Raw genomic sequence first — 27,249 nt, forward strand, 5'->3', positions numbered from 1 at the left:
ATTGCACATCTTTTTGACTATATGGAGGTTCAATTCCGCGGTGAATATCTTTCCAAATATCCAGTATTCAGTATCCTAGGGCGAGATGGCTCAGTGGTTAGAGTGCGAATTTAATGACCAGAAGGTTCGTGGTTCGAACCCGACCTGTATCTCGGCCTCCCTTGTCTAGGCTTAGGCAACCTGGCAGCATCCCAGACCTCGTGTTTCCCGCTGTTGGCATGGCACCTAGACACCAAAAGTGTTACAGCCAAACCATTTTTCTTGATTTTTTCATTCTAGACTACAGCACAAAGTAGAATCTGTCGTTTTATTTTAGACCACATAACGCTCGTAAGGATTTACGGATTTTTAACTCCTTGAGCTATTTGTCGCAGCTGCCGAAGTCAATGTGAATACTTATATCTTACTGCAGAAGAATATATGACAACCTTGATGAGCTGATAACTGTCTATTAACCCAAATCAGAACTAAAATGCAGTTCCTATCAGTTAATTCTGTCAAGGTGAACGGCCCTACTAAAGTCACATTTATGTATCTCCTGAAGGATAAGGTATCAGGAAAACAACTCAAATCCAAGTGACCGTATTTCCTATCGGGTTATCAGGTTGAGAAATCAGTCGACCAGTGGTTTTTGCTAACAACAACCATCAGAGGTTTCGTCGAAGAAACAAGACGTGCCTCAGTTCCATCCCATTCCATCCACATAAGTCGCCACGATGCACAACATACTCATTGACTTTTTCCTAAAAACAGTCTTAATTGTCTTTCAACATCTCTGTCTGAGAGAAGAAGTGTACTGAACTTTTTTGAACACGAGAGCGACACACTCACTTTTTTCGTTAAGTATTTATAAGGAGTTATCATGGCAACCGCATCCAACAGCTGAAGCAGAACAACGTTCGTGTTCTGCCACCAAGTGTTTCCGACTGAATATGAGAATATTTTGTGCGCGATTAGCCCAGTTATTCAAAGTAATTGGAATTTCCCCCAAATCTAATCCACAACCTACACACATTTGTATATCAGGTATTCGTAGTCTATAACCAGTCGGGAATTTCGTTTTCCACTGTCTTTAACATGAGCCGGTCGAAACTTTTGTTCCATAAAAATTCGCATATTTCAAGAACTCTTTGTAAAATCTTGATACTTTTCCGCCTATTTTTTCTAGTCCCTCATTCCTAAACCGCACCAATATAACCAACTGCCGTTGGACGAAAAACGGTTTACAGAGCCTTCCGACTCAGCCACCAGAGTAACTTGATTTTCAATGTAGACAGCGTAATGGTAGACTGATTCTCACCGAATTGACTGTGTATTCTGGTGTTGGACCGCACATGTGCAGCAATTTGTGTCTCTACATTCTTAGGTGCATTTTTTTATGTCGTCAATTCTGTATGATCCCGCCCTCATCCGGTCGTGGGCTAAGTTGTTCTGGCGTATAGTTTTTGTTAATTAAGTGACGCAATTATTTGGTTCCCTATTCCTTAGGCTAATTTATTACCCTTCCGGTGACTGCCCAAATTTCAAGACTGAGCTGTTCTATTTTGTACAAAATCGACACTCTATCAACCGTTTTTCTACAGCCGATTTGTTCACATTCACTTCTAGGCTTTTGTTGAAAATTTGTCCCACTTTGAACTGAACAGCCTTTTTCCCGTTTAATTTGTCCGATAGCACACTGCCCTTCGTGTCCCATCTTGTTTTGCTAACTGCCCAAGGTTCAATCTACCCGTAAGCCTTTCTTTTATTCCCCTCATGATTTATTGTTAATTTCTTACAGAACCATGTTTACCTATCTATACAGCCTGCCCACATTCAATTCAATATATTGTTCACTGCCCAAATGCGACTACTGAAGAAACACAAGTGAGGTTTGTAGAATTCGGCTTCGCCGCAATTACTACTGACCGTCCGTCGGTGAATAAGGCTACACGTTACCTGTCAGATAGGGCACCTAGATCGTGCGTTTAGGCTAAGTAACCAATTCCTTGTTTTGAGATCATGGCCTTAGCACAGGATAGTACAGTTTCCCTTGATGGCTAGTTGTGCAATGCCATTTACGAAGCTTTCGGTGATTTTGTATGATCCGCTTGAAACTGCACACCAGTTGTCGTTTTGATAAGCCGTACGTATACGGCTTCGGTATTAACAAGTGAAACTATATATGAGAGTGATGTGTTCAGTCAAATAAGAATTCAGCATGATCGAAGATTAGGAATGTCACCTAGCAAGTCCACGTGAACCCAAGCCGTCGTATATGTGATTTGATTTTATTGTTCAATATATGGTACCTGTGCTGAACAGAGATACAATCATACAAATGGGAATACGCGAGCATACGGCTGAAAACCACTTATACCTAATAAAAAATGGTCGATGAAATTAATAAAGCTGATACTTCCTCCGCTGAAGGAAGCTTAACTTCTCAACATAAGCCTGTTGCTGTAACAGTAGTCAAAACAAAAACTTTGTGTGAAAACAACCGCCCTAATTTGATGTTGGTCGTAAGTATGAGAGTATCCCGTATGTCTAAGATGATGGATTAGTTCAGTCTGTTAGCATTTATTGAAAAAATCTTCGTGGTTTTCTGTCGTCAAATGGCTCCGAATCTAAAATCGTGACTGACCGGCTCGAAAAACCATACAGCTCTTCCCCACGCACGCATATCTTATTAGCTTAAACAGTACCTCTTGCAGAACTGCTCTCTGTTCTTCCGATTAGGCTTATATTATCAGGAAGGTCAGATCCCTTAAAGTAACCCCAGGACTCTTGGAACCTAGTGGGACCCTAAAGTGTCACCAAAATTCCAAAAAGAAAAGCCGGCAAGTATCCAGGCTAGTCGATCATTCACTCCTTCAGCAAAAACCGATGAGTGTTCAGGCACGCCACAGAAGCACGACCGAATATGATCAGCGTTCTGGCATATCATAAAAGCACGATCGATGTTGATAGGTATTTGCTAAACGTCTACCAGACGGTCCGGATCAATTTCAGAAAGTGCCCTTTAAATAGCTCAGAGCCGTTGTAACTTTGCACTCACACGCACTCGCTTGTTTGAAATAAAGTTGTTGTGTCCCTTTGTCGATGAGTTCTTTTCTGGCACCAGGCACTGGAGAGGGAACAGTAGTTAGATATAACAAATATAGAACCCAGCTGATGTGGACAGAAATGTAGTGTTAAGTTTTTTTCCAAATCAGTAAAAGCTAAACTTGATGGAGTCACCATAGAGAATGCATCTTTAATTGCCTGTTTACCGGTGTTAACGGCACTTATTCTGAAAAAAAACTAATGTAACAGGGAAATGAAACATTCAAAATGCTTCCAGCGTAGGCCAACACCTGGAAATTGAGAATTCCTCGAACAGGGTACTTTTTCTTCCGCTCACGAAGGATTGTTTAGTTCCCCGCTGGTCATTTTGGAACTTTTTGCGTTGTTGGGCGGACAAGGTTGCCAGATGGCACTCTAAGATGATGAAACCTATTCACGAATTAAATTGCGCACATCTATAGCTGTACGAAAGCTTTCTGTCGGTATTTTATTTCATTAAATTTACATTCGGTGGAGGTATCAAAGTCTTGAAAAAACCACCACTAGTAGTAGACAGCCGCAAGTAGTATGAGGAGAGTTGGAGAGTGATTATTGTGGATCATGTCCTTTAATAGGAGGACTTACAAGGAATCATCGACAGTGGCGACCTGCAGGGAAGGGGGTAAGACCAGCAAATCCTGGCTAGTGATTGTAGACCGAATTGTTCGGTTGTTGAACAGATACGCACTGTAATTCACCTTTCTGAGCGGCCGGACAACGCTATTCTGAGTATGAATTGGCATACAAAAAAATAGTTCACCACCTGAAAGACCAGGCTGGTTCTCTGTTTGAAGCATCCCTCTTAGGAAACTGTCCGTTTCTGGCAACGCCAGCCAATCCGAAAACGGAGTATCTTTCTCCTCAGAAGCACATTCCCTCCGGGCACCGTTTTAAGGGATAGCGGACCACTTATTCTATCTTGAGGCCAGAAAGCAGCTTACCAGGATAGCTTTTGATTAAGGGTGTGTAAACATTGTACCTGCGTCCATACTTTCTGCTTTTGGATTGTTACTAAAAATATATCACCAAATCTCGATAGATCAACACCTTGTTCTCGTGCCACCTTCCCAGTAGTCGTTTTCACGTATAGTACAAAGCAAGTTTCTATTCCAAGGAACTTTCGGAAAATTACTCACTAACTATCCTTACGAAAATGATATCGAATAATGAGATACATTCGAAGTTGCTATGAAGATTAGAACTACTATCCATTTCACTGAACCATCATCTTTATGTCAAACACGTTTCTACGTTTTCCTGGAGTTTAATATCTTTGACCGATATTTATATATTCTTTGCCTTTAGTCCCACTGTTTGGATCAAAAGCTATTTTATCAGATGATTGCAGACAGAGTTTTGGCATCAGTCGATTTAATGGTCAGTTGAACTGTGCAAGTTCCAAATATCCATCAACATTTCAAATAATGAGAATTGGCTGAAAACAGATTCATCATTTTCATTTAAACTTTTTTTTTAAAATTTACTATTCGTACACAGTAAGCTGTATCCATGTAAACCGCGCGTCCAAACTGCATAGTTTCTAACGTGTTCTAATCAAGCTGGATGCTTCGGCTGAAATAAAGTAGCAATTTTCTGTGTTCATTGTGTGTGAAAGTTTAGATAAACAATCGGGGCGGTAATTTTTGGTGAAACGAAAAAGCTGTTCACAAGGGCATTCATTGTATTTGGAAACACATTGTGCTTTGTGTCGCACACGCATGTTAACATGACAGGTTTCCAACAAAGCACAAGGACAATACTCACTCAGTGTACTAGTGCATAAACAATATGTGAGTGTGTTTTGTTGGTAAAGAACACTAGAAGTATAAAATGATCGACTGTTTGCAAGAGTACCGGTTTAACTGTGACGTTAAGTTGCAACGTGCCTTAGAATCAGTATAGCCACCCCCAGAAAGCAGTTCGGGCGCCGACCCAAAAATCGTCATGACTCTCCAAAAATTTCACTTTCCGTAAGGTACGACTTCAATACGTTACGTTTTGCTTATGCGTGATGAGTGCTTCAAAAAGGATGAAACGTGGCCGAGCTGCTAATTTTTCAAACCAACAACCCGGAGGTCATGATTTCGTAGCTTCCAGGAGTTTCCTGAGATGCGCACTGCCGACGACTGCCCATAAGGACGAAATAACTGCATACTGCTTCTTGACTTCTCGGCGCTGATAAGCTTTCCTTACAGGACAAAATCTCCGGCAAGATCCCCAACTATGCTCAAACCACCAGGAGAAACCAGATATTCTGTCATCATTTTGTTACATTCAAACAACACGATTTCTTCCGGTGGCAGTTATTTAATAGTTGAAACCGTCTGGCTACTGAAATGTGCACAATACTGACCAGAAAATTCACGTGTCACATGGTATATATATGCGTGGGTTCTAAGTTACCATCGGGATCGCTTTAGATAGGTGCCTGTTTATTTTATCTGAACATCCCACTGACATCCTTTTTTTAACTGCGTCACATCATAACGCGTGTGACCTTAAACTAAAGAGCTCATAGTATACTGGCTGATCGTTCCGTAACGAAACGCTTAACAGATGCGGCCCACAGTGGCTTCCCTTGTCTCTTAACAGAGGCTTCTCTCCTCCCAACAGAGCTTTTTGCCCAGGCGTCAAAAAATTACCAACCGAGTAGTAAACCAAAGGCAAACCCTCATAAAAGCTTCCGGATAATGTCAGTAGTTTTGACCATTACACTTCTCAATAGGGATCATTATCCTACCGAATTCCAAGGCTAGGAACATTGTTTGGCGCAACGAATGATTGACATCTCGCTTCTGTTAGCCAGTGCCTTCAAAATCGAGGATTAGTACTACTGTTTAGTACGGCGCGCCCCTGTTAATCTGCTTAAAGGGCACGACGATTTAACCTTCCGTAAAAGAGGTTGGTTCATAAATGAGAGATTCATTTGAGTCTCCCGTGAAAATCAAATTGATTTGCAAATGAGTGTATTTGTCGCAATAAGTCCACTGTTGGTTCAAGTAAAACATAAGGTTGGTGTAAACTCGGGACTGTGCCTACCTGATGAGCCTCAAGAAGGGCAAAACCTGTCGTGGGTTGTCGAAGATTTTTCAGCAACCTTTTGAGTAGTTTCTTTGTGAAGTTTGTGCATGTTTCGTGTGGAAAATAATCTGTCGTGAGGTGTACCATGATGCCTGAGCTCAGCTGAGGTTTGTCTAGTTTTTCTGGCTGACATCAAGAGCGCCTCAAACCTTCTTGTGCCATACAAGCTGCTCATGCTGCTAGTGACCCTTCTCAGCACTCTTGCTTTTTGAGAGTTTACATTTTGTGGAAGGAGACCGTTCCGAAACAAAGATCACTGAACCGATCTCCCAATAAAACTGCCGATCGTTTAACAGACTTTTGTTACGCACACTGAACGTTCTTTCCCAAACGACTTCAAGAAATGGCAAAGAGTAAATGAGTACCTATATTCCAAATTTTGTGCTTTCGTTTGCTTGCATGACAAATGTAAATCGCGACAGTGCCACACGTAGAGGACTGTTTCCTGATAATGTCCTGCTTTATGAGCGGTCTATATGTGAATTCTGAGGGGAGTTCAAGCAATCACAATAGCGAATGTTATATTCAGCTGTTATTACTCTCTATTTCACACTCACTTTGCCTAGTATACTTTGTCTGGAGAACCGGAACAATTGTTTTTGCGGCGTTTTTCCCGAAAGTAGCCACTCAATACTCACTCCGATTAGTGTTGAGTAATTTCCTGGGAGTTTCGGCCAGTGGACTCATTGAACACAGTAAAACCGTAAGGAGAAGCGCAAGAACAAAAATAGTGAGTAACTACCAATTTCAAGTTCCATATTTTGGACGGCTGAGTGGTTGAAATCTGCCGGTAAACATGCGTAATCATCGCCTTAGTTCATGTGGAGGAGGACGCTTGGAAAAAACATTATTCGTGTTTTAGGACCTAGCAACTGTCTATTATAGTTATACAATTTCGCAGGATTTAAGGGAGTCAGACTATCATCAAATCACTAAAGTGAGCGTTCTCCCAGGACTTTCCTTAACATCAAGATAAAGGGTACCCCCTCCTTTGTCATTACTACTCCGGTAAAAGTGAGTTGATCAGAGTATGACAATCTCTCCTTTGTGGAACACCGTTTTTCTGCCATACAAGCGAGCATTTACGTATTTTCTCAAGTGGCTGAATTTACCCGTGGAACTTATAAGAAGAACGATGGTGGCAAACAAGTCTTTTCCCTGACTGTTCCTCCTGGCTAGTACATCATGAATCCATAAGGTACAGAAGTCACGTGAAAAGAGTTAACATCGGGGTTCGTACAATTTAGTGAGATGGAAATCAAAGGGTGGGTTGAATGAAGGGTAGGTCAATGGGTCATGGGATCAATTAAGGGACGTCAATTTCAGAAAAGTTTATGGAGCCACATGAAGCTTCCACTCAGTGGTGACTCAGTTGTTGAACTAATTACCTGGAAGCTTAGAGACACTGTTGCCTTGACCTACCTGGTGGCTGATCTGTGTTTGAGCTTCAATTCCAGCCCCACTCTCAGATTCCTCTTGAAGGACAAATTGCCGCGTTCTACCACCAGCTTTTTTGTGTACTCATTTGTATGTCCGGGCCTAGCCTCATACGTTGGCCATACGACAAAGCATAGAAGCAGCAGTATAGCAAACACCCTGTTGGGAAGACACCCATTTCATCGGAAAACTCCGTCAACACAGTGAAATATAGAGCAACTTCTTTGGAATGCCACCACTTTAGAAACGCCATAGAGCCGTTGATTGAACCCGACACTGCGCGTATCCCTGCTGTAAACACTTCGTCCCAGAAGACAACAGATCCACTATCGATTGCATTCATAATTGTGTTAAAGCAACACAGAGTCTGACATATGATGACATAGATATGGAAGGTGTACCACCGTCAAGTGACATACTGGTTTGAATTTGTGTCTTACAGCAACCTCCAGTGGCCAGAGCAGTGATTTTGTACTTTTATCTGCTCAACACCGGAGGAAATAGTACACGTCAAAAGCAATCATGTTTTGACCTATTAAGTGTAATTTCGTAAATCTCATCTCGGAATGCATCAACAAACAAAATAAACAGCTCGTAAATGATCTTTTACAATAGGTTACCGAAAGAAGATGTACGCGTAGGCCGGATTTTTTCAAAAATCATTTCCGAACGGTCCTTCTGAGGGGACTCTCAAGGGTAAAATATGCATAAAAGTTGTTTCTCCCATCTAAGGAGACGTAAGAAGCTTATCTCATTTTATGTTTAATGCTTTCCAAGAGAGACTTAATTATCCAGAGAGCTCACAAGTTATAAACCCAAAATGACCCGATTTGAAAGGTGGTCATGATAGAGGGGGTAAATCCCAGTGACCATTTGTAACGCCAATGAAACTCAACTTTTTGGACCACTAGTCAACTAGATAGAACCATGTTTCCTCCAAACACTGGGGCAGATAACAATTTAGCGTAAACATGTTTTAGGCGTCTAGTGTTTGGGATCACCTTTTCTGGGTGGCATTTTGTGTGTCAACGACATTCAGCCTGATCATTGTTGGAAAGCGGTGATACGATCTCTCTTTCTCTAATTCACATATCATACCAACCGGAACTGAAGCGGCTTCTGTGTTGAACATTCAGATAAATAGTCGCGTAAACGTAAGATCCAGCAGGGACTGAGTTGTCCTCCCAGTCAATATCAAATTAGTTTGAACAAAGCATGTTTCGTCATTTGCGAAAAACAGAACGAGATTTTAGTGGGACATAGGGAACGAGCTTCTCTGGTGAGCTCCAACACTCGCGCACCATCAGAGCGCCTTCAGTGACCATATGAGTAGTTATTTCAAGCAACAGCTTCAGAAATCAGACACTTTTCGTGGCCGTGAACTTAGGATCGAATAACATGGGCCGTTTGCATAAAATTAGGTCGTATGGAGTCCTGTCGTGTAAGGCAGCGACTGCTGTATTTACCCCACGTAAGTGGCCGCACTTTTCAGACTCTTATGGCATAAATCCATCACATCCACAGGTTCATTTCTGGAAGTCGTACTGGTGTCTTGTCTATCGAACGAGCATTCCGGGAGCAAAGAAATTACCCGATAGTGCTGAGGCCTAGCAACATCAATCTGGGCACTCTGTCAGCCGCATACAACAGGACGCACAAACAAGCCCATGCTACCGCCAATAACTGCGATTTTCTCTTCTTCGGTACATATTACATAAACTCTGTTTCAGACGGCAGTAAATAAAAGTGTAGTTGTCGCAAAGCTAGACTCGAAATAGCCAAAAGACTATGAATTTACGGCAGAATTCGTCTGAATGTCACACAGATTCTCAAGCTATTGACATTTCGGGTTCACCTAACTTGCCAATATATTCACACGATGTGGAGATTTAAACGAATGTCTTTTATCGCTTCTACCGTTTACAAGTGATCACTTGGAGCTATCCCTGGAAATGTAAAGCATACATCGCGTTGAACACAACAACAGCAGAACACGAATATCGCCGCCGTCAATGGTGTCAGTGTTGACATAGATGCTTCATCACCGCTCACTCCAGGTTGTGCTGAAACCGAGATGAAATACATATGGAAAGGGAGAAGGATGTTTGCGTTTAACTTCAGATTTAGGCTGACACTGTTTTGACATCCGCTAAACCCTAATCTTGTGTCGCACTTGGCCTCACTTGGACGGCAACCATGCCAACTTCACTTTTAATGAGGCCATTCAGCTCGGAAGATATAACATTTAGCGCACCTGGCGACTCTTCCTTGTACATCAATTTTCCTTATCACTATGGGGAAAACTATACTGGTAATATGGCCTACAACCTATAAGAGAGCGTCCCAGTAGACTTGTCTGGTTATTTGGTGAGCTGACTAGACAATAGACGTAACCAAGCCGGAAAACTAGCCTGGCCGATAGCAGAGCAAACTGAAGTCAGTGATGGTCGATTTTCCGTTTACACATCATTCACAGCCTTGGCACGCAACCTCAGTTAGAAACTCTTAGGGTTGAACAAGGTAGTAATTACTTATCAGTACCGCCCAAGCCCGGGCAAAAAAGACCTAGACACGCCCACTTACACTGTCTCAGAGTTAAATAATGGCTTTGAATGGCCCACTTGTTGACTGAGTGTTTTGATCGCTATTTTAGTCTAACGGAACCACTGTTTTTCTTCTGAAGTATTTCGGAGTGAGAAGAACAAGGTAAAACTAGGCCAATGCCAGCCATACTCATGTTTTTGTGGGTTGTGTTTCCTCGTAATTCAGCAGATCACATGATTTCCTTGCGCTCAGCTCTGTTGTCTCAGCTAGGTGGCTTTCAGAAGAACTTCGGCTACTGACGATCGCTCGACTACAACAACCAGAGTTACAATTACTGCGAAACTTCTAGGCGTATTCGTTCATTTATTCCTGTTGCGTTTTGTCTACAGGACAAGTCGTTTTCAAATCGTATATACTGAGTATCCACGGATCTATATTTATACAAGGGTGGAACCCTGTACCTGAGTGCTGTTGCTACCCTACGTGATGTCAACCTCAAATAGGTCTAACTGAAATAGCCATGACTTCACGCATACTTTCCAAACGCTGACAGACTGAAAGTCAATTGTGTCTGATAGGACATGGAAAGCTAGTCTGCGGAGACCAACGATTGGTCGGAATAGTTACAGTAATGGAGGTGCTGTATGCTCCAAAATACGCAGAAACCAAATAGTTTTGTGAAATCTGACTGGAGTGTGATCAAGACGGTTACAAGAAGAGGTTGGTGCTGCTAACTGCTCAATGAGAAGCGTGTTAACAGATTTAAAAAGACCAATTCAAAGTATACGTCAAGGGGGCAAATGTCTTCTTCCTGCAGTTAAAACCTGTGCACTTGACTGGGAACTGTTTGTTGTTTCATTTTCAGACCTGATTTAAAGTCCAGCTATATAAAACCAACCACGGCTTGCCTATAGACGCCAGAGCTCATTGCGTTTGATCACCGTAACCCATTTGGGTATAAAAACCACGTGACCACGTGATCACGATAACTGTTAAATAATTTGGCTCTTTAAATAATTCGACAATCTCATGGCAAAAAACGTCCGGTGGCATATTTGAGCACCCCATCCACTTTTACTGGGATAAAAATTGACAATCAGCAATAGCAGCCGCGCACACCGCCCTGTTAGGTGAATTACGTCTAAAGCCACACCACTAAATCTATGCTATGGGGAGCCACCTAATACTGAGGCTGACACACTCGCCTATGTCACATATGCCTAATAAAAGTTTCATCACCAATCGAGGTGACATCATCAGTGCGTTATTGTGGAGCGTAGTAGTGCGTAGCGGTGGGTTGCTGGTTGTGCGTTGGGTAGTGTTAGTGCGTTAGTATTGTGCGCTACGCAGTACTACGCTCCACAATAACGCACTGATAATGTCACCTCGATTGGTGATGAAACGTTTGCAATCAAATTGCCCAGCTCAGCGAACAAGCCAACGACCACCATCTACGATACCTGTGTTACCAAAATTTTCCTCTATGCTGAAATTATAATGCAGTGCAACCAATGCAACTTGTCTCGTCAGTTACACGCACGATCATTTGCATTGATGTGACAAACCGACGTGAATTCCTAGAGTTAAGTTTGAGCACAGTAGCCTCGATAAGTCAGAAGGTGGAGTTTGCGTTTCGTAACCCACATGGCATTGGTTTCTATTGTTAATTTTAGGACGGTCAGGTCCTAACGAACAATTCTACCCTTTGTAATCTTTCACTGAGATTTCATTTTCTCTCCGTAGTGGCCAACTGAGCCGCAGCGCTCATTCTTCTGTTGGTTCATCTGCAATATAGCCGAGCTTCTTCTGGTGTCCTTTGTCTTCTTCCTTGTGTATTTCCCACTCAAGTAACCAGACTATCAACGTGACAGAATAAATTGCATCAAGCTCCCATAGCACTCAGCTAGCACCCACGTTAAAACAGCTAAGTATTGTTTTTTTCTTGCAATTTTCAAATCAGTGGCTCGCGTTTCCATGATACATGTCACTCTGGATGTCTATCTGTGGAATTTACGTTTGGCGCATCGTCTAAAACATAAGAACAAAGATTAATAGTACGGCCATACTAACTAGACGTAGTCCTACGGAAAAACTGTTCCCAACCGATAGTTTTATTGCGTGCCTTGCACCTCTATTGGATATCACATGGTACCCGCTATGCTTATCACAACACTGTTGCCAGAAAATTCGAAAAGACGCTTCCCAGTCGCTTTTGGTCACACGATTTTGAGATTTCTCGATTTCTTGTTCTCAATCATACCATAAAGAGTCACCCCCTTCAAAGCTTCGTGAAATTGTGAAGTCCGACAGCCTCTACGTAGGTGGAAAAAAGGTAGAAATATTGTGTAATTAAGCCTTCTGTCACTACACGATTTCGAGATTTCTCGATTTCTTATTCTCAATCATACCATAAAGAGTCACCCCTTTCAAAGCTTCGTGAAATTGTGAAGTCCGACCTACGTTACGTAGGTGGAAAAAAAGTAGAAATCTTGTGTAATTAAGCCTTCTGTCACTACCACCTCTTGCATTTGATCCACTGATTATTGGTAGCCAAATCCAACAAATAACTATCCGTTCATATAGTTGTATCCACCTCCATCATCTCCCCATGTTGACGACCCAAAATTTTAAACCTTCACAGTGAATTACCTATGTTTGCGCTCTATATTATGCTCTTCTCATATTTATGGGAGTTCCACACCCACATTTAGCCAAACTTTAATGGATATGAAGCTTCTGACTATACTGACATTTTCGTTGCTGCAAAAGGTTGAAAGATACTTCCAAGTTATCCATTGGATTTTCTCTACTTCTCATCTGAACTTTCATAAGAAAATCCGTTACTTGTCTCAAAAATGACTCATGAATAATGGCAGTCTATGTGTAAACCAGTTTGCTTCTTCTTGGGTTCTTCTGTTTTTTCTTTCTCTAACACTGACTGCCTTTATACCGGTTATCATAATCTTCAAAATACCAAACCGAATTCGTGGCAACATTTAGGCTGGAAGATGGAATAAACTTGAAACGCCGGTTTATGCGTCCCATGAGCTGAGTTACAATCCGTTTTTTTTTCAATCATCATGTGAGTTGATTAAACCAGGCATACGAAAAACTGATGAAACTAAAGTTCTAGGTGTGACTTGCCTCAGAAAATTAGACAGTGTCCGACATTAACGAGGGAATGAAATAAATTGTGCGCCACGCAGTCTGCTAAGTCAGGTCCAGAATGCGGCAACACTTATGTAAACAAAAATAGTTAACCGAGGAGGTTACTGTCTCCAGTGTCTGGCTATTCCTTCCTCGGTCTCCCGTTCTCGGCTTAACGAAACCAAGCAAATGGAAAAGACATATCTTTTTGCACATGATTTTATCTGATCACCTGAAAGCAACCGAAAGAGGCGAATCTGCACTCATTAAACTTTAAACTATAACCAGGCCTCATTAACATTCTGGATGATTCCATGTAGGTTGGAATCCAGAAGGCTTCAGTTTATCATTCTACTACTAATGAGTACAGTGTTTTAAATCAGATATTTGGAAGGACAAACTTGGCCAACAAGCTAACCACTTGTTTCATCACTGATACCGATGTGTGTGCGCATCTGTTTATCACGAAGTGCGAAAAGCACATGCCTGCCAAACCCTTGTGCTAACTAGTCACTAATGCGTGTTGAACGGGCGGATAAAACGAATGACTGCCTGCCACATGGATCACGTGGACACCACCAAATGAGACTTATGTGCCGACTTTCAACTGGCAATAAAGTACAAAGTGCTGAAATTCAAAAGTGCATTATTGGTGGTGGACTCAGAAAAGTACACTTACCGCAAGCATCTGAGTAATGTTTTGTCATATATGAAAAACAGTGCAAAATCCGTAGGGAATTACAGTAGCAGATATCAAGCCAAACGTACGCACAAACCGCAGCAGTGTAAATTACACACAGCTATCATAAGAGGTCCGAATGATCGCTTTCGTTGAACTGGTTGATATTTCCAACCTATGATGGACCCTGAAAACAAAGGCGAGAAACCTGCGCAGCAAAAAGTAGAGTTCTCATTCTATGTCACCTGGTACAAATAACGGTAAAAAGCACATGCTAATTCTATTTAAACAAAAACCACTTAGTCATTAAGTTTTATTAAGTTTTATTATGGCGGTTACCTAACTCATAAACAAGTTTTCAGTAAGGTTTCATGCATTTCCTCGGTTTTTTTAAACCATATTGTAACAGTATGAGATTGAAGGACCTAGTGCGTTGCGTGCAATCGTAAGTTCTAGCAAGTATTGGCATGATTTAACCACGGCTTTTGTATATGAATTTTTGAAGCAGCTTTTGCGGATCCACAACTTCACTGCGTTCTGTAGTGCCAACGCCGTTGCCTCTTCCTGCTGGCATCTCGTAAGGATATCCGGAATCTAGTTGTAGATTTGGGTGGTAAGGTGAGTCCACCAAAGTTTGTGTACTCCAACCTCCACCACTTCCATAAGCCCATCCGTATTTAAGGTCGCATGATGTTATTCCCTTTGGACCCAGAGTTTTTCAAACAGCGGCTGTTTTCCACTACTCCATTTCGACAAATGCGAGTGTTTTACTTTTGTCTGTATTTAATTTTGCACAGCCAGTCAGGTCAAAAACTTGAGTAGTTTGCTAGCTAACCATTAAATTTCCCGTTTTCCTTCTCACAAGTAACTTGATAAACAAATCCCTTGTAATTTATGCCTACAGATTGCACACTTGTGTTGCACTCATACAGACAGAAAATAAACCAACATCGCTAATACATAACTTGTTTGACTTGTTTCTGACTGAGATATGGCACAAACAATATTGTAATGTAAGCATGAGTGTCGAAAAAGTGTAAATTTTGACTCCCTGTTCACCGTCTAACCACAGTCTATCACAAAGAATTCTTTCTTGAGACAAGTGTTCTAGTCGGACAACGACCGTTCGGTGTGAGCGTGCTTCACTTAGACGAAGCTAAAAGCGTCAAGGTTATTCATACGCGAACAATATAGTGTACATAAAAAATCTTTATAGACGCACTTTACCACCCCACAGAGCATTCAAGCCCAAATCTTAAGAGAGACACTTCCCACGAGAGTTCACAGAGGCGCTTGTCGTCAACCCCGCTGAATGAAAACACCACACAAAGACCGGCAAGTCACAAAGCAAGCTAAACAACCTCTGACTAATTGATAGTCTCTTTTACTGAGTAATGTTACTGGTAATGGTATGTGTCAAAATGGCTTAATATGATCTACTATATTTCATTAAGATGTCAACAAAACTAATCCGGAGAGTAGCGTAAAGTTTGCACTCGACTGAAGAAACATGTGAACTCAATGTGTGAATAGATCATTCCTCAAATTGACTAACATTTACATGAATAATCATCTATTTGTGCTGAACACATTTAGAAACGCGGCTGTTGCGCCTTCAGTAGTTGAAAGGATAAAACCTCATGCAGTGCTTGGAGATCAAGAAGATAGGTGACATGTAGAAGACGATAAGGACTAGCTTCCGGTCCGGTGAGCGTTGGTCTTAGAAGAGCTGGTAAGTCCGTATAGGCCAATAACTGTGCACTGGACAAACCCTCAGAATTCATCGATTGAAATTCCTGTGCCCCAAAACTTTTCGCCACCTCCTGCGTCCGATTGGGAGATTCCTCTTCTCTGGCACGAGACTCCGCAGGCACTTTTTCTGCTGGGTCTATCTCAACCTCACCTCCCTGGCGGGAGGAGTCGAGTCCGGGTGAACGACCAGATGTAGTTGATGTGTTCATAGTTTTTGTAGTGGTATCAAATTGGAGCGGCAAACCAGTCCAAGTTTCCAAAGCCAACAACAAACGTTTAGTGTGATTATAACCACCCGGGAACTCCTGCTCCAGCTTTTCGATAGAGGAAGGCGGAAATCCCAACTTTAGTAGGAAATTATGCGTTGACTCCTTTGGAAGCGCGTTTACCAAGGTTGAACACATCAACCGAAGCAGTGCATCTGCGGAACAGGAAAGTTTACGTGTATTTTTACACTTTTTGTCTAAGTAACTGAAACGTATTGGCGAAACCGTAGAGAATGGTTTCACTAAGGGGCGTTTTCCGGCAGCCTAATATGTGGTCAACATGCTTAAGAATTTAGGAGAAAAATTCATTCTCCTAAGCAAAATATGAAACAACTGCCAAAAAAATGGAAAAGTGCAGACAGATTTCTTCGTTTTGATTTTACAATACATTGAGGAAGTTGCTGTTTTGCGAATAGAATTTTTACACTCTAGCATGCGACAGCCTCCCCAGCAAAGTATACGCTACTAATGTTCCAATAGAAACCTAATCAGTATTAACCAGCCAAACGAATTTTTAAGGGCTTTGTCAGCTTTAATACATTCAAGGCTCATCGAACACACTTAAATCTTGAAAGCACGACTAAAATTTCTTGACTTCACTGTTGAATTCCAATACAATTAACTTAGCAAAGGTAAATGCTTGCATGAACAACCATACAATTTTCTTGGCTCAAAAACACATTTAAAAGTATATCTCAGCTCACAACTAATCCTTTCACGCTTGGCAGATTCCCTCCACCTGGTATGACTCAAACCAAAAATGGCCATCAGTTTGTTCTTCATTTGTTTTTTATGCATACATATCCATATATACATATATCTTACACACAAAATATATAAAGATGTGTACTCTAAACAAAAAGTTGATATGAAATGAAATGCAAAATGAAACACAGACGGATAAGATTCAAGGATCTTGCACACTGTCATACTTGTGTGTCAGGGGGATGCCTCATCAGTTTCGTCCTATTTTGGCTCCTTTACATCATTCCTTTATACCCCAATCCTGGACATATTTGAAGTCTTAACATCTATTTTCTTCGTCTGGTTGTTCTATACGACGTAAATAAGTGCTTCTCTTGAGTGTCATGTTTTACAATAACAACCAGCTTTTATTAATGTCATTCGCTTTAATTTTTCACGGCCTTCGCGGTCACAGACCCTCATTTGCATCAACTGAAGTTTGTTTCGGGAGTCGCGAAATATTTTCTTACGTTGCACTTGTGTGAAAAATCCTCCGGTTCAGCCGCTACTTTATTGGTTCAAACCAAACAGCGGAGACATTATGCTCGAATTCCACTGTTTAACTGAGATGCTCTAGTAGAGCGTACCCTTAGCTGTGTCGTAATTCAAACTCGTAATGTCTGGCGCGCAGTCAAAGCCTGCTGTTTCTACGTCATCAGCAATGCTGAACGCGCTAAGTTTTCACGTCTGAACAACAAAATGTCATCCTGAGCAAAGTAATTTGTCTACCCGACGCCTTGAATGACGGCGAAGTAAGTTTCTTAGTCGTGTTGATCAGTTAATCCGCCTGTCAGAGCTTACCAAATGAACGTTACCACAAACGACTGACACAAATAGATTTCGGCTGGACATTGATACTATAATTAGAACCAAGTACTGCACACATATGTTCAGAATGACACTACAAAAACGTCGTAACGGTAATAAAAATCTCTAGTTTTTACGAGTTTATCGAAGCCCATGCCCATTTCGAACATGTTTGCAGCCAATCACGAGCTGACAGGATTACATTTTACAAGCACCCATTTGGCGTCTGGGTTTGGTAAGCGGAAGTTTGAGAAGTTATAAGTATGGAGGTGGAAACTGAAGTGCATATCTGTCAGGCCTGAACGAATCTCGTTTTAATGCATTTGGGTCTATCGTCAGATCATTAACCAGCCTCTGAGTAACAACGGGTAAGCATATCTCCACCTCTATACTGCACTTACGATTGGTCTTCATTCAGAATAAGTATAGCTGGCAACAGTAGAAAAGTTGTTAGATGCTTACGCTTGACTAATTAGGTACAAGTAAGAGGCCAAATATGCCGCCGTGTCCAGACCAGTTTAATAAGTCAGATACGCAATATATGATACGGATGTAATGGCTTAGTTTTATACATAATGTCGCGTCTTCATCATGACGGTGACACCTTTTGATCTACCGACTGCTTCGCCATTTATGTTATTTAAGATCACCAGTCAAACTCCATTCTCTTGAACGTTTTTTGGGTTCAAAGTGGTAAAGCAATTGGCCGCTTTATATTGCTCTCCAATGACGACGGTGATAGTTACATCCAGGTGGTTGCTTTTCTTTCACTCGTCGGCCGGCCTGATTTTGTCAATGGCAAACGAGTAAGTAATTCAAAGATTATTCTTTCAGCAACAAAGCTTCCAGATTTTTTCTGTGACTTTTCTTTCTGTTTAGATGGCTTGAAATGCCCTTGATTTGGAGATAATATTGTACGTTCTCACATTGCCGTCATTAGTTCCAAGAGCCCTATAATTTCAAAGCTCTCTAGATTTGCTGCTGCATTATTAGGCGATTTATATTATTAGGCGTTTATTATAAGTGTAGATGAAAGTACTTGGTAATACCAGGGCCAATCGCGTAATCACACCTCGGTCAGAATCTTACACCATGTTGACAATGAGTGTCGGACTGTGACTACACAAAATTCCGATAGTTGGATAGAAGAAAATTAAAAGCTCTCATAGTTACCCTCACACAAAGGGGTAGGATTATTGGGGTCATCAAAATCAAATGACTTATGGAGACTAAAGACAAAATTATGACGGATATCATAAGTTGTTTTTGCATTTCAAAGCTTTTCGGCGCAAATTTATTTCAAGGGTAACATCACTAGTTGAAACAACTTCTGCAAATGTTGCGCAATGCAATAAAGCCATGTTAGTAAACAGGCTCAAAAACAATATATAGGCCGTAAAACACACTCATTTTCATCTAAGTTTACTAGCATGCAAAATCATTTTCAACGTTACATCAGGAAGTTTATCCGTGTTGGACTCTTTCATTGACTTGCTCTCTCTGTGAAAGCCATCGAAAGAGAACGTGACCTCATGAGGCCATGTACAACCACAGCAGTCGTACTGAAGCTCTAAGAAGCAGGCTCAATTCATTAAAATGCAACCATACATAATGGAAAAATTTGGAGCTGCGTGCACTGGTTCTAAGTCGTCGATTCCTGCGGGAAAAACATATAAATAACAGAAAGTGCGGTTAACTGGCTCTTACAAACAAAACCATCGACGGTATTCATAACCATTAAAACTTGTCTGTGTATTCTAACCGTAAGTTAGTACACAGTGATACTGGTTGATCTAGTCTATCGGTACGGTTGGACAGTTTTTTATTCACTGTTACCTAAGCTGTCATTAGATTATAGGAATCAAATCTCGTTTCGGACATATGGAAGGCTTATAATGACTTCAAACTATATTGAGCAAAGTTCAGTCCGTTATATGCGTAGCTTGTCTTTATTATTTTTATTTTGTTTCCTAAAGCAGTTACTCCTATTAGTAGATTTGCGTCCTAGTTTATTTTACAAGAAAACTTGAATGTAGGCACCTCAGTTAAGATCGCCGTGGACCTAAAATGAAAGCGCTTTGATCTTCTGGTGGACGACGTCACACTCACCTCACAAGTTTTGAAACCTAGAAGACGCGTATGTTATGGAAATAATTCTGAATTAACTCAAACACTCGGATGGAACAATAATGACAGGAACAATAGACACGGATATTTTGGATAACCGGTCGACAAAATGAGAAACTTTGGGACAATTTTCAGGCAAATGCCCGGGTTATATGTTTAATCCAGTCCAACATCTGACGAACAAACTTACCGTCAAATAACTTTTGCATCTGTTGATATTCATATACGGGAAAGACTTTTCTTCCAGAGCATGCATCTATTGGAGGACTAATAAGTGGATTCCCTGCCAAAGTGAGGACCTGTAATGTTTTAAGTTGCTGAAGCGTTTCATCCAGCTTCTCAATCTGGTTGTCTTGCAAATAGAGATGCGTCATGTATTTGCACTTGTGAAACCTGGGAGGTAGAAACCGCAATCTGTTGTTGCTAAGGTTTGCTCTCTTTAGATTCATAAGATGAAAAACGTCCGGCAAAACAAACAAGCCATTCCCCTGTAACGAAATGTGAACCAACTGAGATAATTTCCCTATCGCTGCAGGGAGCTTCATTCCTGTGGTGTACTGGTGCAAAAGCGCCTCCTCTAAGGTGAGAGCCATTAATTTTTCATCTTCATCAGGTAATTCAGTACTTCCAGGCGCATCATCCAATGTTCCTTCTGGATATAAAAGATTGCTGCGGCTAAACCAGCCCCGTGGCGACTCACTAGAATCCAGCGGCCTTCCTTCTTGCTGGTCATAGAGAAATACCTTTAGCCTCGGTATAAAACACACAACGATGGGAAAATGTTCAAACTGGTTGTGTGACAAATCAAGATACTTCAGAGAAGTTAAATGTATTAGAGTTGTGGGCAGAATCTCCAGAGAACAGTGAGATGCTCGAATCATTCGCAAGCTGGTACATTGCCCCAAACCATCTGGAAATCGGCGAAGCTGGTTACAATTTGAAACTGATAGGTGCGTTAGGTCGTGGAGCGTAGAGATCTCATCGGGAAGATGAACGAGTGGGTTAGAATCCAAACAAAGATAAGATAATCGGTTGTTGTGGCAAAGAATACAGCTCGGTATAGCGGAAAACAAATTAAAAGACAGGTCCAGTTGGCGTAAAGTGGGCAGAACCCTCTCGAATTCGACTGGTAAGTCTCTCAATCGGTTATACGGAAGCTCGAGCACAACCAAGTTCCGCAAATCACAGATCCACCTTGGGACTACAGAAAAGGCGTTTTTCGATAGAGAAATGGCACTGAGTTTTGACAGGTTAGTGTTGTCTTTGGGGAAACCTTTTATCCTGTTTCCGCTCAAGTTCAAAATCATTAAATTTTTCAAACACCCAATATCATCTGGTACAGAACTCATTCCACAACCAGCGAAAGAAATCTCTTGAAGCTGCTGTAAAGTCCTTAAACTTATGTCAACATTTCTCATGCTGTTTCCATTTAGATTGAGGTATTCTAACTTCTCGAGTTTAGTGAGTGCATCTGTCAGCGTAGTGAAATAATTGTATGCAATATTCAAAGCCCTCAAATTGACAAGTTGAGAGAGTTCCTTGGGTAGGACCCCCATGATTTTGTTGTCTTGCATACTCAATTCAACAAGCGACACACATTTGAACAATTGAGAGGGGATATGGTCGAAATGGTTACTATCTAACTGTAAAACCAGTAGGCTCTTCAGGCTTGAGAACGCTCTCGGAAGGTAGCATAATTGGTTGTTCATCAGTCGGAGTACTAGAAGATTTGACAGGCATGTTATTTCCTCAGGCAAATACCTGAGTTGATTGGATGCACATAATAAAACTTGCAGCCCTTTCAGCTTCCTGATCGACGGAGACAATACTGATAGGTTGTTTTCTGACAAGTCTAAAGACTGAAGGTTCAACAGGTCGTACACAGTCTCTGGAATTTCGCTTAAGATATTGCAAGAAAGATTCAGAACTTTCAGGGATGATAATCTTCCGACTTCCTCAGGCAGAGTGGTAAGTTTGTTTCCAGAGAGATCCAGAAGGGCTAGACTTTGCAGAGAAATAACCGACTCTGGCAATATCCTTAAAGAACATCCGTTGATAATCAATATTTGCAAGAATCTGAGAAATTCGATCGATTTCGGAATGTCTTCCAGATCAGAATCACGTAGAATAAGTACTTCAGCCGTTTCGCAGCTGTGAACAGCGTCTGAAAACTTGGCAGAATTCACCCCACAAAAAATGATACATTTCCTTCCGTCATAAGGAACTTCAATGACGCACGTTTCTGAGTTGCGCCTAAATATGTGTTTAAAATTAATTGAACTACGTACGCATCTTCGGGATTTTGCGCGGCATTGCTTCTATCCATCTCATTACGCAAATTAAAAATTCACCAAATTATGTTAACGTGGATATCGCAAGTTAATAGGTCAGATTAGTTCACTGGGTATGTACACGAGTAGCACAGATTCACGGATTGATACATTGAAGTGAGGTTTCTGCCCAAGATTTCCGGGTCAGTTTTGTTCTTTTTGTTCAGCGGCTGTCGTTCACCTGAAAGACAAGTGAAAAAGGATGTAGTACTGCTCTTTATGTTCTCGGCGAAGGGTGGAACGCTTGCCAGCGTGAGGACTCGCATAGATTAGTGGTTTGAAGTGGGATCTAGAAGGAGCGCGGACAATCGTCAGAGGGATATTATTCCACGCAGCTAATATCCGAAATAAGGAAAAATTCGCCCAATGAATGCGTGCGCCCTGAGCTCGAGAATCTCCCTAAAATATCCCCGCTGTGTTTGCTGGGTCAACTGTGAAAACCTATTGGCTAAACCTTGCTCACACAGGACATAAGTAAGAATTAGGTCCCCACAAAGGCAACGGTACTCCAATGGAAAGAAGTCAAGCAACGCGCAACACGTTCCGTGGCCCACGGATTTGAGGCCGGCAACCGATTTTGTAGGGGCTCGCTGGACACGCTGGATGAGGGTGGTGGCTTTCTAGTGTGGCGTTTTGTACCTTTGTTTTACTTCCATAATAGCACTACGTATTTCATCAATTGCATAATCGTTTTTTGTTCGAATACAAAAAAAACTACAAAAACCCGCTCGAAATTCAGGCGTGGTCACGTGCTTCAACTCTCCTGATTTCGCTCGCACTTGCAGCGTTCATTCGCGAGTCTCGTGTGCTTACTCTGTTATCAAAACATTTCAGACTATCTTCGGAATCTATTGTATGTGGGAACTGTTCAGGAGAAGACCCCTGGACTACCATAATTGGACTATTGTTTAGTCGCTGACCTGGGCCAACGACGACCTATTTTAAAGAGAACAATTGTTAGTGAGTCTGTTCCTCTGACCTCTTCATTATTGTATACCCAACCTAGCGTTATTGTTTTTATTTCTTTGCCACACACCTGGTAAACTAACTTATTGGGTAGCCAGACAACCACACGAGCCTCCCGAGTGGACAACTTGGTTTGCACATTCAAGTAGCAGTCCGACGTAGGCTCCTTAGAATATTTGGGGGTCCATGTGAGTTATAACTGGAGAAGGTTGGCCGAATCATCCGTAAAATGGCGAATACCTTTCGGGCCGATTTCTCATGGCGCTGTGAGAAGGACACGTTTGAATGGAGCCAGATGCCCAAATCCTTTTTGGCCTCTATGCTCATGATGTTTTCTGGTCCTTTCTCACCGTGCACTACAAAGGCATTCGCTGATTCCCCTACAAACGACATATGGACGCACTTTTCGTCATCAAGAGGCAGGTGCCACTCCAACGACCAATGCCTTGCAGCGTACACACCCATTTGAAGGGCACTGGCATTGGAACCACAGGATTTCAATTCGTCCGCAAAAATTAGACATGGGCCTGTAAGAACATTCGGAAGGTCGTTGATGTATATCAGAAACAGTGCTGGTCCTAAAACGGAGCCTTGAGGAACTGCAATGGAGAACGGCGCTGGAGAAGAGTAGGTAGAGCCTACCTTCACCCGGAATCATCTGTCTGATGGGAACGCCTTGATCTAGTTTTCTCTTGAATCCCGTAAGATTCGAGTTTGTGGAGCAGCGGGACATGTGGGACCCCGTCCAATGCTTTTGAGAAGTCAAAACATGTGGCACCCGAAATGAGGCCCTCATCCTTGGCTTGGGTTAAGCTGTCCATAGACATATGTACGTCCATCACGCAAGAGTTGTTTGGGAGTAATTGGTGCTAAGCCGAAGGTAATGAACTTTCCGAAGCAAGATTTTCTAGGATAGCTCGCTTCAGAATACGTTCCATCTCCTTGCACGGCATGTCATTGAGGCTTGTTGGCCTGTAGCTGCCAGATGATAGACGGTCATCAGTTTTGCAGCTTGGCGTGGCAATCGCTACCTTCTAGACAGAGGGCAGGCGGCCTTCGCCGAGCGACGGAAGAAACACCTCCTCCACCGTCCTCCACCGTGAAGACAAAGTTGGTTAGAGGCTGTTCGGAGTTACGCCTTGGCAAGGCTGGATGTAACGAGGACGCTTGGATTGGATATAGACCTGCATAGTGTTCTGTGTAAAAGCCAGTTACCACTGATTAGTCACTCATGGGTTCCCGTTCCTGTCCCTAAAGGAGAACCCGATGGCTTGTCTATGCGACGAAGTCTCATGTATTTGAACAGCACCTTTTCGTCTTTCCGGGCGATGTCCAGAATTGTTGCTCGTTTGCTTGTGGTCCATTGGTGGATTTCCGCTTTACAGTGGAATTCGGCATTTTGCGAGATGCCGGCTAATCTTCTGTCTCCGTCAAATTTTGAAAAATAGTTGAAACGTCTCCGGAAAACGCCGAATCCTTTTTGGTAGCTTGCGGTTCATCCGACTGCGTGCCGGATTTTGGGGGACGGACATCGCCTCCGTATCGTGAACTTTCTGGACGATGCTCGTATATAAGTGTCTCACTGAAGCTGGTCGCATTTTAACCTGTTCAAGCATGATGCGTATTCCTGAGAATTCTGCTCGCCAGAGGTTTCAAATCCACGTTTAAGGCTCGGGATTTCTGGCCCAATAACAGATGCGATCAAATGTCAGCACACGGTGGTCGCTATGTTCAGGTAGAGCGCTAATTATCACCTGGACACCGAAGCGTCTCTGGTCGGTGATAAAAATAATGTTTATTCTCAACTTGTGGCTGGTATACTATTAAGCGCGATCACAATTTTACAGTCAGTATAAAAGCGTGATTGCTAATTCCTCCACTTCTTCATCCCCACCTACGAATTTTGCGACCATGATCATGAGCCTAACAGTCCATGGCCACGAGGCCTCAGCAATTGTTTTAGTTTTCAGTTCAATATGACCGCCTGGATGACGCCAACTTTACTGCTTCACCTGATCTGATGTTCCGGTTCCCCATTTTTCACCGTTAACGCTTTTCATGCCATGCGTCAGGCAGAAAGCCTCTTGTTTTGCCCACCCTTGCTTTGTTTTTTGCTTGCCTCCTTCGAACACAATCGACCCGATCTTGCCCGATATTCTCCACAATAACGTATAGTAACTGTGCTTTCTCGCCCGTGCTTGTTTAGTAATGATCACGCCTGCATCGGGTAATGCCTGCCCGCTGTGATGCTGTCTATTTCCCTACCCGCCCTGTACCCACGATCCCCGCCACCCACGAAGTGTGAATAATCATTATTATTGTCATTATTATTAAAGGCTCTCTGGCTATCCAGATAGACTGTTACAATGGTGTCCGGGATCATAGGCTACAGTAACGGTCTCAAAGAAGTGAAGCTGGCAGCCACTGCAGGATCTCTGAGATAGTTATCCGCACTGTCGTTCATCTATGGCGTTTGTAGCCAGGACGAACCTGATCAACGGGTCTGCGAACAAGCCTCCAAGAGAATGCATTGAAAGAGGTATGTGATGAATTGCATTGAAAGAGGTGTATGTCGAATCTCTCTGTGGTTGAAACTAGCTCCATCGAATCCGAATTTAATATGAGAGCATACAGCAGATTGTTCCCGCTGGGATGGGACAATTTCAAAGTTGATTCAGTGATTAATGAGATTTAAAACGAGGGTTTGGCAATCTTGACTGCCATGCCTCAGGGCACGTGATGGTATGCTGTCGGCAGCCGGCACGGTGAAGTCCTTGAGGGTTTGAAAAAGGATCGACACATCAAAAATGGACATGGTCACGTTGCTAAGAGAGGAGATTACTCTTTTTTGGAGATGTGAATCATGGGCTGGTACTGGAAGAGGTTATTAGCAGCTAGCAAAGTGAGTGTTCAAGCAACCGGCTATTTTGACGGGATTAATGATAAACCTACCGTCGGTGGAACGCACACAGGTAACCGAGTGACTAGTTTACAGCGAGAAAGGTCCCCGAGGGTCGCGCTCTTTTCACGGCGTTCAATGGATACCCGCAAGGACTCTCAGTCAGTTTAGATCTTGCCCCTGAGGAGTTTTATTACGAAGTTCTAAGATTTCTGATATTCTCTGCCAGCTAGTGGCATTGTGTTACCCATGCTTTTTAGTACTTATCATTGCGAGATATATCAGGGGGAAAACGTTGAATGGCAGAAGCAAGGTAGAGAGGGGTCAATAAGGTTTGATAAAACATGTGACAAATGTGTCGTGTGTTTGTCAACAGAAAGAAGTCGTTCAACATTCGGAAGGACAGCAATCATAAAAAGCCGATTAAATATCTGGAGACAGAAGATGAAAGTAAGAGGGGCTCGGAGAAGCAGTCGCGCCACACCTGACTACGTTGCACGAGACGACGCAGTGATCACTTTCGGGGAAGCGTGAACCAACTGCGACCGTAGCCATATAAGCCTCAGTTTGGAATATTAAGTCCAAGATATGTAGGCCACGAATAAGGCTGCCTACAATTTAAGACCAACCATCCGGACCGGGTTAGGTAAGTAGCGAGGCGGAACAAGTGGGGCCCGTGGTGGGCGACCAGGAAATATCCAGTAGGTTGAGGCCAGCCAGCATAAATTTAGACTAATGTGAAAGGGCACGTGCAGTAGACATGCTACGCAACAATTCGGCAACAGATGTGGTAGAGATGACCGGTGGTAGACAGATAAGACCTACTAGCACGGTTGTTTGGTCTATTCTGTGAAGATCCAGATGATCTCCGAAATTTGTTCTAAGCTGCAATCATCAATGAGGGTTGCACGAGGTTCCGATTTGCGATAGATGGAATAACCACACCGCTTGGGTTTTCTCTATCAGAACGGTGAATACTGTTACCAGAGGTTGAAACAGCCGTGTCTTGATTTACAAATGATGGCCCTTGTAGTGTCTGTAATCCGTTGTCAAATTTACCGTTCTTCCTGAACCTAAACCACACTTGGTAAGTGTCGTTCACATTGTATCATGAAGTTTGTTTTATTGTTACGAATACACAATTTTAGGGTGCGACCTGCTGACTTCTTTCTGAACGAGGGCATGTATGCTTCATTGAACTGTTTGTTGACTGCAGAACAAGTGGGACTAAATCTGTGTTTGTGTCAACTGTTGAACGTCACAATAAATCCCTGTGACAGTTTTTAGCCGTGAACAATTTTCCTACTGTGGAATATATCACTCACGCGGAACCATCTGTGGGAAATTTCGACAAGTGAATATTTCCTTTCACAGCCAGTTACT

At 42.4% G+C, this 27,249-nt stretch overlaps 1 protein-coding gene across 1 annotated transcript; it reads right to left on the reverse strand.

The window, feature by feature from the left end:
• Nucleotides 1-15,363: 15,363 nt before the first annotated feature.
• Nucleotides 15,364-22,009, reverse strand: T265_12619 (hypothetical protein; the record flags this gene model as incomplete). The annotated part of the gene is made up of 3 exons (XM_009164628.1): nt 15,364-16,148; nt 19,862-21,924; nt 21,960-22,009. 3 exons carry the CDS (start codon nt 21,995-21,997, stop codon nt 15,568-15,570), a joined length of 2,682 nt encoding a protein of 893 aa, XP_009162892.1.
• Nucleotides 22,010-27,249: the final 5,240 nt, after the last annotated feature.

This window comes from Opisthorchis viverrini (genome assembly GCF_000715545.1).
Source record: "Opisthorchis viverrini unplaced genomic scaffold opera_v5_7, whole genome shotgun sequence".
Lineage (NCBI taxonomy): Eukaryota > Metazoa > Platyhelminthes > Trematoda > Opisthorchiida > Opisthorchiidae > Opisthorchis > Opisthorchis viverrini.